Source organism: Anomaloglossus baeobatrachus, chromosome 1 (assembly GCF_048569485.1).
Source record: "Anomaloglossus baeobatrachus isolate aAnoBae1 chromosome 1, aAnoBae1.hap1, whole genome shotgun sequence".
NCBI classification, from domain to species: Eukaryota; Metazoa; Chordata; class Amphibia; order Anura; family Aromobatidae; genus Anomaloglossus; species Anomaloglossus baeobatrachus.
Genome location: NC_134353.1, coordinates 247,275,403 through 247,288,257, shown reverse-complemented (window position 1 = coordinate 247,288,257; position 12,855 = coordinate 247,275,403). Strand labels below are relative to the sequence as shown.

At 44.5% G+C, this 12,855-nt stretch overlaps 1 protein-coding gene across 4 annotated transcripts in view; it reads right to left on the bottom strand.

Moving 5' to 3' along the window:
* ANKRD50 (ankyrin repeat domain containing 50) overlaps positions 1-12,855 on the bottom strand; it is a 113,949-nt gene that overhangs the window by 40,635 nt on the left and 60,459 nt on the right. For 3 of the 4 annotated variants that reach the window (XM_075348795.1, XM_075348787.1, XM_075348805.1), the window contains exon 3: positions 7,655-7,884. The exons of the other annotated variant lie outside the window; for it this stretch is intronic. In XM_075348795.1, the coding sequence (XP_075204910.1) occupies positions 7,655-7,884 (230 nt within the window). The remainder of the gene's footprint in view (positions 1-7,654; positions 7,885-12,855) is intronic. 4 annotated transcript variants of the gene reach the window in all.

Below are 12,855 nucleotides of genomic sequence, written 5' to 3'. Positions count from 1 at the left end.
AGACACACCTAATAAACAGACATGCTGCTGCTTCTGAAGGAGAGAAAAAACCTCAGAACCTTTTCTTTCTAATCATGGATGTCTTTTAATCCTGAGGCATCCTCGAAATATATTAGGATCCTATATACAATCCTAAACATTTAAATTGCAACACAAAAAAGGAAATTTTGAGGAATTACAGAAATTATAGCATGGATAAACATGTTAATGATATGTAAATTATGAAAAAATGGAAATAAAATTTCCAGAACATCTCGACTACAGTATTGGGTACAATCACCATGCACAGAGATACACACTAAAGGCTACTTTACACGCTGCGATATCGGTCCCGATATCGCTAGCGTGGGTACCCGCCCCCATCTGTTGTGCGACACGGGCAAATCGCTGCCCGTGTCGCACAACATCGCCCAGACAAGTCACATATACTTACCTGCCCGGCGACGGCGCTGTGACCGGCGAACCGCCTCCTTTCTAAGGGGGCGGTTCGTTCAGCGTCACAACGACGTCACAGCTGCGTCACTGACTCGCCGCCCAATAGAAGCGGAGGGGCGGAGAGGAGCGGGACGAACATCCCGCCCACCTCCTTCCCTCCGCATAGCGGCCGGGAGGCAGGTAAGGAGAGCTTCCTCGTTCCTGCGGTGTCACACGGAGCGATGTGTGCTGCCGCAGGAACGAGGAACAACCTCGTTACTGCTGCAGTAACGATTTTTGAGAATGGACCCCCATGTCACCGATGAGCGATTTTGCACGTTTTTGCAACGATGCAAAATCGCTCATAGGTGTCACACGCAACGGCATCGCTAATGCGGCCGGATGTTCGTCACCAATTCTGTGACCCCAACGAGTTTGCATTAGCGATGTCATAGCGTGTAAAGCCCCCTTTACATGCCTTGGCATACGGTCCTTGAGGTTATTAATGGTTGTCTGAGGAATGTTCTGCTATGCTGAATGGACTTGGGAAGGATATCATCAAGATCCTGTGCTGGCAGCTCCCTTTGCTATTGGCCAACACATGACGTCAAAGATGTGCTCATTGGGAGGCGAGTTAGGAAGCCAGAAGATGCTGCATGCCATGGTAGCATACTTGGGCCACGCAGGGTACAGTAGCAAGAGCAACTTGCGGCCTAGTGTTGCGGTGTTGAAAAACAGCTCCTGAGATAATTTGGAGAAATGGCTGGACAAATATTGTGGATGGAAGAAACGGTATGTAGTACAGTAGCAGAATTGTATATGCGATTTTATGAAATAATAAGCACATTGTGTATAAATGAAGCGTTGTGAGCAGTAAAGGTGAAAAGTGTGAAATGAGTGACAAAACCACTACAGATTTTACTGCAAAAATGTTGCAGCAGATACGTTCTGTTGGGACTAGGTACGGTAGTTATTTAGTTGTTCTTTTCTATCTGAAAATTCTTCTCATAGTCATGCTATCCTGGGAATTACTTAGATAACGTCTTCAAAGAACATAAAGCTCAGTCGCCAGAAGATCTGGCAGGCTGAAATTGCAAGGATTTTACAACTAAAGTTATCCACAGCGAAAAAAAACAGAAGCTCCTATCGCAGATAATGATAATGACTACACAGCTACTGTTACACAAATGTAATGTAGGAGATGACTGTTCAGTTTCCCTGAGTGCATACCATTATTAATAAGAATATACAGGGGAGGATAATCACAGTGCTACCCACAGCAGGCAGGTACGGTTTCTATTTGCCCATGTGCCCATGTGATGCTGTTTTCATCATGTGATTGACAAACGCGCACATAGGGAAAATATGCCTAACACTTATTCTCTCCCTCAGGTGAGGGTCACAAAGGTACGACTCACACTTTTCAAGTATTTACTGCATATCTTGTTGATTTAGCATAACTGAAATGAGTATTACCTACTGCTTAAGCCAGCGTCACATTTAGCGACGACGATGCGACCTGATAAGGATGCTGTAAGTCGCTGGGAGGTCGCTGGTGAGATGTCACACAGTCAGACCTTACCAACGACTCAGTAACGATACAGGTCGCAGTAGCAACCTGTATAACGATCTCTGCTGTCATTGGGACCCTGTCACAGTGTCAAACATAGCGATGCGTCCTGCCCAGCAGGACATCGCCTTTGAAGAAAATGGTCCAGGACATTCAGCAACGACTGGCGACCTCACAGCAGGGGCCAAGTCGTTGCTGGATGTCACACATAACTAGATCGCTAGAGAGATCGCTGTTGCGTCACGAAAACCGTGACTCACAGCGATGTCGCTAGCGATGTCGCTTAGTGAGACGTGGCCTTGAAGAAAGCAGATAAAAACTATAGGGAAACCAAGCGCATCAGACCATAGGGTGATACCTTTATTATAAGAAAGAGAACAGATCAAGGTAATATCAACTGAGGGAGTTTGGTAGGCACTAATATTGAGCGAGTAGTTGACTATTCGTACTCGCTATGCTGTTAGTGAGTACTGTCCGTTACTCGCATATTCGTTATGAGTAGTGGGCGCAATGTAAGTCAATGGGACATAGTCGCTAAGTAGCGAGTAACCCAAAAGCCATACTATTCGCTACTCGCACGAAAAGCATGGCTTTCGAGTTACTCGTTACTTAATGAGTATTTCCAATTGACTTACATTGCGCCCGCTACTTGTAAAGAATAAGCGAGTAGCGGACAGTACTCGCTAGCAGCATAGCGAGTATGAATAGTCAACTACTAGCTCAACACTAGTAGGCACAACAACTGTGAAAGCTCAATAACGGTTGCTGCTACCCCGTGGCTGGCGGATGAACTCCACCAGTATGCTTGAAGGAAAAGACAATTCAAGGTATTGAGCTGTGCTAACCGAAATGAAGATCCTTGATCCAATAACAAAAGGAATGGTTTTCATTCCACAACACTTATTTATGTGGAACGGCAGCATCTTTAAGTATAAAAAAAAGTGGTACAGTTGGTTTTTATACCTAAGAAAGTCTCCAGTCCGATGTGGAAATGCGTTGTGAATTACAAACAGCTCCTTTATATTAATTAGATCAAGGATCTTCCTTTCAGTTTGCACAGCTCAATACCGTGCTGTGGAAAATAAGACCGTCTTATACCTTACAACTAAGGCTGCTTTCACACATCCGGTTTTTGCAGTGCGGCAAAATACGGCGCTTTGCAGAAAAACACAACCTTTTTTTGCCGCCAGTTGCGTTTTTTTCGCAAAGACTTGCATTAGCGCCGTATTGTGCCGCATTGCCTTGCATCCGGTTTTTGCCGGATGCGGCATATTTAGCCCATGCGGCGGTTGGATGGAACGTTGTCTGGCACGTTTTTTGTGCGGCAAAAAACCGCATCGCGCCGGATACGGCGTGATTTACAATGCAAGCCTATGGGCGCCGGATGCGGCGTCCTGCGGCAAAAAACACATCCGGCCGTCGCATGCAGTTTTTTGCACTGTGCATGCTCAGTATCAAGCCGCATCCGTCAAAAAACAGGACGGGCCGCATGGAAAAACTTATGCAACGGATCAGTTTTTTTTCGCCGCATCCGTTGCATAGGTTTTTGAGCCGGATTGAGCCGCACTGCAAAAAACGGATGTGTGAAAGCAGCCTTAACCATGTTCACAGTTAGTCATTTTGCTGTGAAAGTTCAGTGCAGATTCTGCAACCAAGAGCAGTACTTCAGAAATGAAGGATGTTTTTGAAAGAAATGAATTAGCAGGCATGCCTGGAAAACCGAAATCTGCAGCGTGACCTGCACTGGAGTTCAACGCCAGGCTGTAAAGCCACATTTTGATGTTCAGAGCCATAAAAAAAATAAACTAAAAGGTTCTTGCCAGGCTACTAATAATTGATAGGCCTTATACATTAGGGCCCTAGTCAATAAGAATGGTGTTTCAATATTTAAGGAGCACCCACCACCTTATCACTGGTGAGCACCTCTACACACCTCGCCAGGAATGGCACTCCAGTTAGGGACTGGGGTAACCACGCCACCACTATGGATGGCATTGATAGCCACGCTCTGTCCACTTCCCCCAATTTAGAGGAATTGCCTGAAACTGGCACTAACACACTAAAAGAAGCAAACGTTTTTGTAACGTTGCATTGGTCAAACATTTTGCGACATTTCAGTGTATAGCTGGCATTAGATCCATATATTGCTGATGCCGAAAACTTTAGGATTCACTAAGTAAGGTTTATTGAGAAATCCCCCTGAAACTACGCACACAGGATGTTCAGGGAGATGTCCATTATAAACCAGCTGTCCCCATAGACTAATAGCAGCAATCATATCCTAAAGGAGACCACGTTATAGCAGCAGTATCCAGTTAACTGGAAAGTGCAAATGAAAGCTTGTAAGGGCTGTAGTTACACCAGCTCCTAAATAATTACAACCAGATGCATCCATGTTTTATGTGCACTGTCAAACGTCTTTTACGTTCCATCCAAGAACCCTAAATGACATCTTCCAAGTCATTCATAGGAAAGGCTAGAACATTAGGAGGAACATTAGGAGGACCAATGCATCAGGTCATCTTCATACCTGGCCAAGAGAAAAAAAAGTGCTTCTAATGTGGAGAAAGATCAGCAGTTTGTGGCACATATCAAGCACTATGACCGAATTATCACTGCTCCAAGGGTTTCTTATAACACGAGCAGATAATTGTTTAAACAATGGAAGGTGCGATAGTAACTAATCACAAGCACACAATGTCTGACAAGTGTCTACAGGACGAGAATTGTGAATTAAATTATTAAAGGGAATCCGTCACCAGGTTTTTGCCACCTAATCTGAGAGCAGCATAATGTAGGGACAGAGATCCGGATTCCAGCGATGTGTCACTTACTGGGCTGCTTAGTGTAGTTTTGATAAAATCACTAATTAATCAGCAGTAGATTATCGTTAGAGGACTACTTGGCGTGCTGCTCTGTATAACTGCTAGATGTGCAGCAGAGAAAACATTGCTTTTATCAAAATGACAGCAAACAGCTCAGTAAAGCTAAGTTCACACTTCCATTGTTTTGCATCAGTCACAATCTGTCGCCATGAGGAATTACGGTATCCTGCAAAATATTTTGCAGGAATCCGTTTTTTCCCCATAGACTTCTATTAGCGACGGATTGTGACAAATGGCCTCGCGTTGCATTCACCGCGTGACAGATCAGTTGTTTACTGACTGACCGTCGGGCGGGAGCAATGCTAAATGTAACGTTTGTGTGCGGAGGATCGTTTTTTTACGGTGAGCATGCGCACAGTAAAAAATCCATGATCTACTGTAAATTCTGTTCCAGCGGAACGATTGTCATTCACAAAAGCCGGCAACCAGCTGATCGTTCACAATAGCCGGTAAAACAGTAAACAAAAAAAAAAAAAAACGGATCTTTTTTGCAGCATCATTTACATCAGTTGTGAACTTAGCCTAAGTGACACATCACTGGAGTCAGGGTCTCTGTATTATGTTGCTGTCAGATAGGGGAGCAAAAACCTGGTGGCAAATTCCCTTAAAATAGTGGTCAAAACATTGACCATCATGTATAGTGATCACACAGATGACCTGATGAACTGCAATGTAGGAGTCTTCAACCTTCAAGTCCCAGAAGTCATGCTATTTTAATTACAAGAATTCATAAAATATTGTGCACCCATTTCCATTGAACTAGCGTTTTTGGACACATGGTACAGTCTCTCAACCCATTCATATTACACAATGATGGGTAATAGGCATGATCGAATAACTCAAATATCCGGCTACGCCCATATTCGACGAATAGGTCGCTGCTATTCAACTATTTGTGAATATTCAACGCGCAATCTACGTCTATGGCAAACCCGAATAGTTGCCGAATAGCAACTACTCGGGCTTCCCATAGATTTACATAGCGCATCGAATATTCACATAGCGGCGACCTATTCGTCGAATATTCACGAAGCCGAAAATTGCCGAATATTTGTGATATTCGATCATCCCTAATGGTTAACAATGGGTCTTTGCCATTGGAATAGAATATGACAATCATCAGCCAGAGTAAGAAGGCCTTTAGGGTGGATTCTGATGTGGCACATTTTTACTGTGAATTTGCCACATAATCTGATGTGTTACATCTGGATTTCCTGCTCCGTTGCAATATGTCGGTGTGGATTTTGCAGAGGATTTGTTGTGGCCAAATTTTCGGTGAAAGACTAAGGCTACTTTTACACTTGCGTTCAGCGCAGTCCGTTACTATGGAGAATAGCGCAGTCCGTTAACGCACTGCGCTATTCTCCTTAGAATTGTATGGATGACGCACTGTAACGCAAGTGTCTGCGTTGCATCCGCTGGACGACGCAGCATTGTTATTTTGACGCTGCGTCGGGCGGAAGGAACGCAGCATGTAACGTTTTTTTTTTGAGCAGTGCAATCCGTAGGATTTCACTGCGCATGCTTTTTTTTTTTTATTTAAATCACAAACTTTATTTTTGTTGTCTCTCGGTGGCCGAAGCTGAGCGCCCGCCCGCCGGCATGCCCGGCCGCCAGCAAGTGACAGCGCTCAGCTGAGCGCCCAAGTGAGAGCGCTCAGCTGAGTGACCGGCCGCCGGCAAGTGACAGCGCTCAGCTGAGCGCCCGGCCGCCGGCAAGTGACAGCGCTCAGCTGAGCGCCCGGCCGCCGGCAAGTGACAGCGCTCAGCTGAGCGCCCAAGTGAGAGCGCTCAGCTCAGCGACCGGCCGCCGGCATGTAAGGGTGCCCAGCTGAGCGCTCGGCCGCCGGCTATTGAGAGCGATCGGCTGATCGTTCACAATAGTCGGCTGCCGGTAAACTGTAAAGAAGAAGAAGAAAAAAAAAATAAAAGCTTTCCGTTGTTTTGTACGATCCGTAGCATTACGTTGTGCCACTATATGCAATGCATCCGTCACACAACGCAATGCTACGGTAGCCGTCCAACGCAAGCAAGGGTGAAACTAGCCTAAGTCTCGTGTGAATACACCCTAAGTTTCTGTCCTTATTAGCAAATCAATCGGTTTCTGAGACTCGACCAACTGATTTTGATGGAATTCAAGACTTCATTTTCGGCAGTCTTGAGTATGAAGCCCTTCTAACCGATGATTTTGCTATTTGCCCTTCTAGTTTACAATGTATCTGTATGCTTTATGGCTACTTTCAGCACTCTCATTCCCTGCATAATGGCACAGTGACCTTTGGCCACCAGAGAGAGCAGCCAGCAAAGCACGGCCCCAGGCAGTTTCATAAATAGCAAAGGGGTCTTTCACTGAACTCTGGGGCCGCTTTGTTAAACTTACATAGTTAACATAACTCTGCAAAACCCATAAATTAGCTTGTTGCTTACAGGCTGGGACAATAAAGCAAGCGATTTTAATAGCCATTAAAGTAAGAAAAGGCTGACCTGATTAAAAAATGAAAGGCCTCCATAAAGCATGTGACCGGTTTGCTGGAATTTATCTTATAGTAACTTTACCACCCACATAAAAGGTAGTTCACAGGATCCCTGACTATCGAGAAGTAGACGTGGCTTCCCTGGTAATTGCATTTACTTTGTTTTGATGGAAACCAATTATTAGCCTATTAAAGAATTGCATCCCTCTATTTACAATGTTATATGGGACAAGGCATCATCGGGACTCTTGCTTGGGAGTGGTAGGACATAGATCAGAATGAAAGGTTTTGGTCATCTCCTTTAATACGTACCTGTAAACATTTTAGTGACTGTTCTGCTCTGTTTGCGGGCCGAACAAATGAGAAGCAGCCATGGTGGAAAGAACTCGTGATGAGTTGCTAGAAGATCAGCAATGGTTCCAGATAAGCCAGATGGTCGGAGTTCTCCTTCTGTAACATTACATCCTTCATCAACTGAATCAACCACCAGCAGAAGACTTTGAGACGGAGCACTCAAGGCCAGTAGAGGGAGAAGAACACATCTGTAAATAAAAAGAATATTACTCTATACCAGTCTCCAAAAACGTATGTCCTCACCTCAACCAAATGTTAAGCAAGTGAATTATCTCTGATCCTTAGCAGATCACGCTGAATTACCTCCATATTTTAGACCATTCAAAATATTTAAGGGAGGAAACAACAGACAGGGCAGAGAGAAAAAGACACTGACAGACATCTGTCGGGGGCTTACCGCCTTATAGAATTAATGGATTGGACATGTTGAATTCCAACTGCTCAATCCTTCTATTTCACATCTGCCAGTGTGAGGGACGGAGTCGAAAACCATCATAGACATAAGATGGAAAGCGGTCACACCAAAATCGGTAGGTTCATATGACATTTATTTAAAGAATAAAGCCACCTTAAACTAGATGCCACAAAACAGTAATTCCTTCTACAAGCGAGGTTTCTTGCTATTGCTCGATTGATTGCAGTCAGACCCCCACCAAAGTCCCACACCAATCAGCAGAACTAGGGATTTTCATTTCTGACCAGGGACTACAAACCGTATTGGAATGGAGCAGTAGTACACATGCTCGACCGCTGTTCCATTCATTCTCCATGGGGCAGCAGTATAAAGCTAAGCACAGGGCTTGGCAGACCCATAATGAATAAATGGAGTACAAGTGGTGCACAGGATGAGCCCATGCACTGCTACACTATTCTAGTGAGGATAAAAGTGCCCCATTCTGCCAATCAGTGGGGGTCCCAGCAGTTGTATCCCCACTGAACAATACGGTATCTATTCTATGGATAGATGATAACAAAGTTGCCCAGTGAAAAATTAACAGATGTTAGGGGTGCTTCACACACAGCGAGCTCACTGCCGAGATCGCTGCTGAGTCACGCTTTTTGTGACGCAGCAGTGACCTCATTAGCGATCTCGCTGTGTGTGACACTGAGCAGCGATCTGGCCCCTGCTGCGAGATCGCTGCTCGTTACACACAGCCCTGGTTCGTTTTCTTCAAAGCCGCTCTCCCGCTGTGACACACAGATCGCTGTGACAGCGAGAGAGCGACAAATGAAGCGAGCAGGAGCCGGCATCTGACAGCTGAGGTAAGCTTAGGGGAAAGAAGTATCAGGCATGATGAATTTTGACAGGCCCAATTCTTTGTTCACACAGATAAGCTACTGCTAGCAGTGTGAACTGGCAGCTCATTTCCCTCCCACTGAAAACACAAGGTAACAGGAGCATTAGAGACCTCTACTAAAGGTGCACAAGAGACATCACTAAAGTTACACAAGAGACATCTACTAAAAGGTACACAAGAGACATCTACTAAAAGGTGCACAAGAGACATCACTAAAGTTACACAAGAGACATCTACTAAAAGGTGCACAAAAGACATCTACTAAAGGTGCACAAGAGACATCACTAAAGTTACACAAGAGACATCTACTAAAAGGTGCACAAGAGACATCTACTAAAAGGTACACAAGAGACATCTACTAAAAGGTACACAAGAGACATCTACTAAAAGGTGCACAAGAGACATCTACTAAAAGGTGCACAAGAGACATCTACTAAAAGGTGCACAAGAGACATCACTAAAGGTGCACAAGAGACCTCTACTAAAAGGTGCACAAGAGACATCACTAAAGGTGCACAAGAGACATCTACTAAAAGGTGCACAAGAGACATCTACTAAAAGGTGCACAAGAGACATCTACTAAAAGGTGCACAAGAGACATCTACTAAAAGGTGCACAAGAGACATCTACTAAAAGGTGCACAAGAGACATCTACTAAAAGGTGCACAAGAGACATCTACTAAAAGGTGCACAAGAGACATCTACTAAAAGGTACACAAGAGACATCTACTAAAGGTACACAAGAGACATCTACTAAAGGTGCACAAGAGACATCTACTAAAGGTACACAAGAGACCTCTACTAAAGGTGCACAAGAGACATCTACTAAAAGGTACACAAGAGACATCTACTAAAGGTGCACAAGAGACATCTACTAAAAGGTGCACAAGAGACATCTACTAAAAGGTGCACAAGAGACATCTACTAAAAGGTGCACAAGAGACATCTACTAAAGGTGCACAAGAGACATCTACTAAAAGGTGCACAAGAGACATCTACTAAAAGGTACACAAGAGACATCTACTAAAGGTGCACAAGAGACATCTACTAAAAGGTACACAAGAGACATCTACTAAAGGTGCACAAGAGACATCACTAAAGGTGCACAAGAGACATCACTAAAAGGTGCACAAGAGACATCTACTAAAAGGTACACAAGAGACATCACTAAAAGGTGCACAAGAGACATCACTAAAGGTGCACAAGAGACATCTACTAAAAGGTACACAAGACATCTACTAAAAGGTACACAAGAGACATCTACTAAAAGGTACACAAGAGACATCTACTAAAAGGTACACAAGAGACATCTACTAAAAGGTACACAAGAGACATCTACTAAAAGGTGCACAAGAGACATCTACTAAAAGGTGCACAAGAGACCTCTACTAAAAGGTGCACAAGAGACATCTACTAAAAGGTACACAAGAGATATCTACTAAAGGTACACAAGAGACATCTACTAAAAGGTACACAAGAGATATCTACTAAAGGTACACAAGAGACATCTACTAAAAGGTACACAAGAGACATCACTAAAGGTACACAAGAGACCTCTACTAAAGGTACACAAGAGACATCTACTAAAAGGTGCACAAGAGACATCTACTAAAAGGTACACAAGAGATATCTACTAAAGGTACACAAGAGACATCTACTAAAAGGTACACAAGAGATATCTACTAAAGGTACACAAGAGACATCTACTAAAAGGTACACAAGAGACATCACTAAAGGTACACAAGAGACCTCTACTAAAGGTACACAAGAGACCTCTACTAAAGGTACACAAGAGATATCTACTAAAGGTACACAAGAGACATCTACTAAAGGTACACAAGAGACCTCTACTAAAAGGTGCACAAGAGACATCTACTAAAAGGTACACAAGAGACATCACTAAAGGTACACAAGAGACCTCTACTAAAGGTGCACAAGAGATATCTACTAAAGGTACACAAGAGACATCTACTAAAGGTACACAAGAGACCTCTACTAAAAGGTGCACAAGAGACATCTGCTAAAAGGTGCACAAGAGACATCTACTAGAGGTACACAAGAGACCTCTACTAAGGCTATGTGTCCACGGTAGAATGTACCTGCGGATTTTTCTGCATGAAAATCCGCGACTTTCGCGTCAAATCCGCACCTTATTTTTGCCGCGGATTTGCCCCGGATTTACCGCGGATTACCGGGAATTTGCCGCGGATTTTGATGCGGATTTTTTTTTTTCCCCCCCATTCTATACCCAAAATCCGCACCAAAATCCGCAACAATAATTGACATGCTGCAGATTTTTCCGGATCAAAATCCGAGGCAAATCCGCCACGGAAAAATCCGCAGCATGGACACCGCATTTCCAAAATGCCATTGAAATGTCTTGGAAGTGCCGCTGCTGCAGATTTTCGGAAAATCCGCGGCAAATCCGCGGCAAAATCCGCGCAAAATCCGCAGCGTGGACACATAGCCTAAAGGTGCACAAGAGACAGCTGATAAAGGTGACCAGACACAATTAGCCACGGGCATATTAAGCATGCTAATCCATCAGCCAATAACCCTCCAAATCTGATAATCCAGCACTTGATTCCAGAATATAACCAATGTATGTGAAATTTCATCAGTAGAACACTGGGTGAAGCTATCCAAGCAGCAAATGCCCATGAAAAAATGGAAAACACTGGGAAGAGTGCATGGTCAGAAGGCTCAAAGGTAGAACAGCGTATATTGAGGAGACCAGCACTGGTCATACCCATACAAATTAGGTTTATTGATCCATGATGAAATCATAGAAATAGAAAAATTAATGACTATGCACAGAGGTAGAGAGCAAGGCACAGAGGGAACTACAACAGCAACATGTTTCTGACCTCAGCGGTCCTTGGCACTGTTGCTTGTGTAGTTCCCTCTGCCTTGCTCTGTACCTTTGTGCATAATCATTTATTTTTCTATTTTGATTTTAACATGCGTCAATAAACCTAATTTTTATGGGTACGACAAGAACTGGTCTCCTTTGGAATACATGCAATTACACCTTAAGGGGCACTTTGCACACTACAACATCGCAAGCCAATGCTTGCGATGCTGAGTGCGATAGTCCCTGCCCCTGTCACAGCTGCGATATCATGGTGATAGCTGCCGTAGCGAACATTATCGCTACGGCAGCTTCACATGCACTCACCTTCCCTGCGACGTCGCTCTGGCCGGCGAACCGCCTTAAGGGGGCGGGTCATGCGTCGTCACAGCGACGTCACACGGCAGGCGGCCAATAGAAGCGGAGGGGCGGAGATGAGCGGGATGTAAAACATCCCGCCCACCTCCGTCCTTCCGCATAGCCGGCATGAGCCGCAGGTAAGGTGATGTTCCTCGCTCCTGCGGATTCACACACAGCGATGTGTGCTGCCGCAGGAACATGTAACAACATCGTAACATCGGTCCTTCCTAAATTATGGAAATGACCGACACTACACCGATGATACGATTTGGACGTTTTTGCGCTCGTAAATCGTATCAAAAAGGATTTACACACTAAGATATCGACTGCGACGCCGGATGTGCGTCACTTTCGATTTGACCCCACCGACATCGTAGCTGCGATGTCGTAGTGTGCAAAGTGCCCCTAAGACTATGTGCCCACGTGACAATGTACCTGTGGATTTGGCTGCGGAAAACCTGCCTGCGGATTTATCTGGATTTTCAAAATAAATCCGCAGGTTTTAGCAAGTACAGACACTCCCCATGTTATTCTATGGGACAATGGGAGTGCTGTGTCCATGCTGCGGTGAAATATGCTGTGGATGTCCCGCAGCTGCACATAACTGCATGTCAATTATAATTGCGGAAATACCTACGGAATTCCCAACT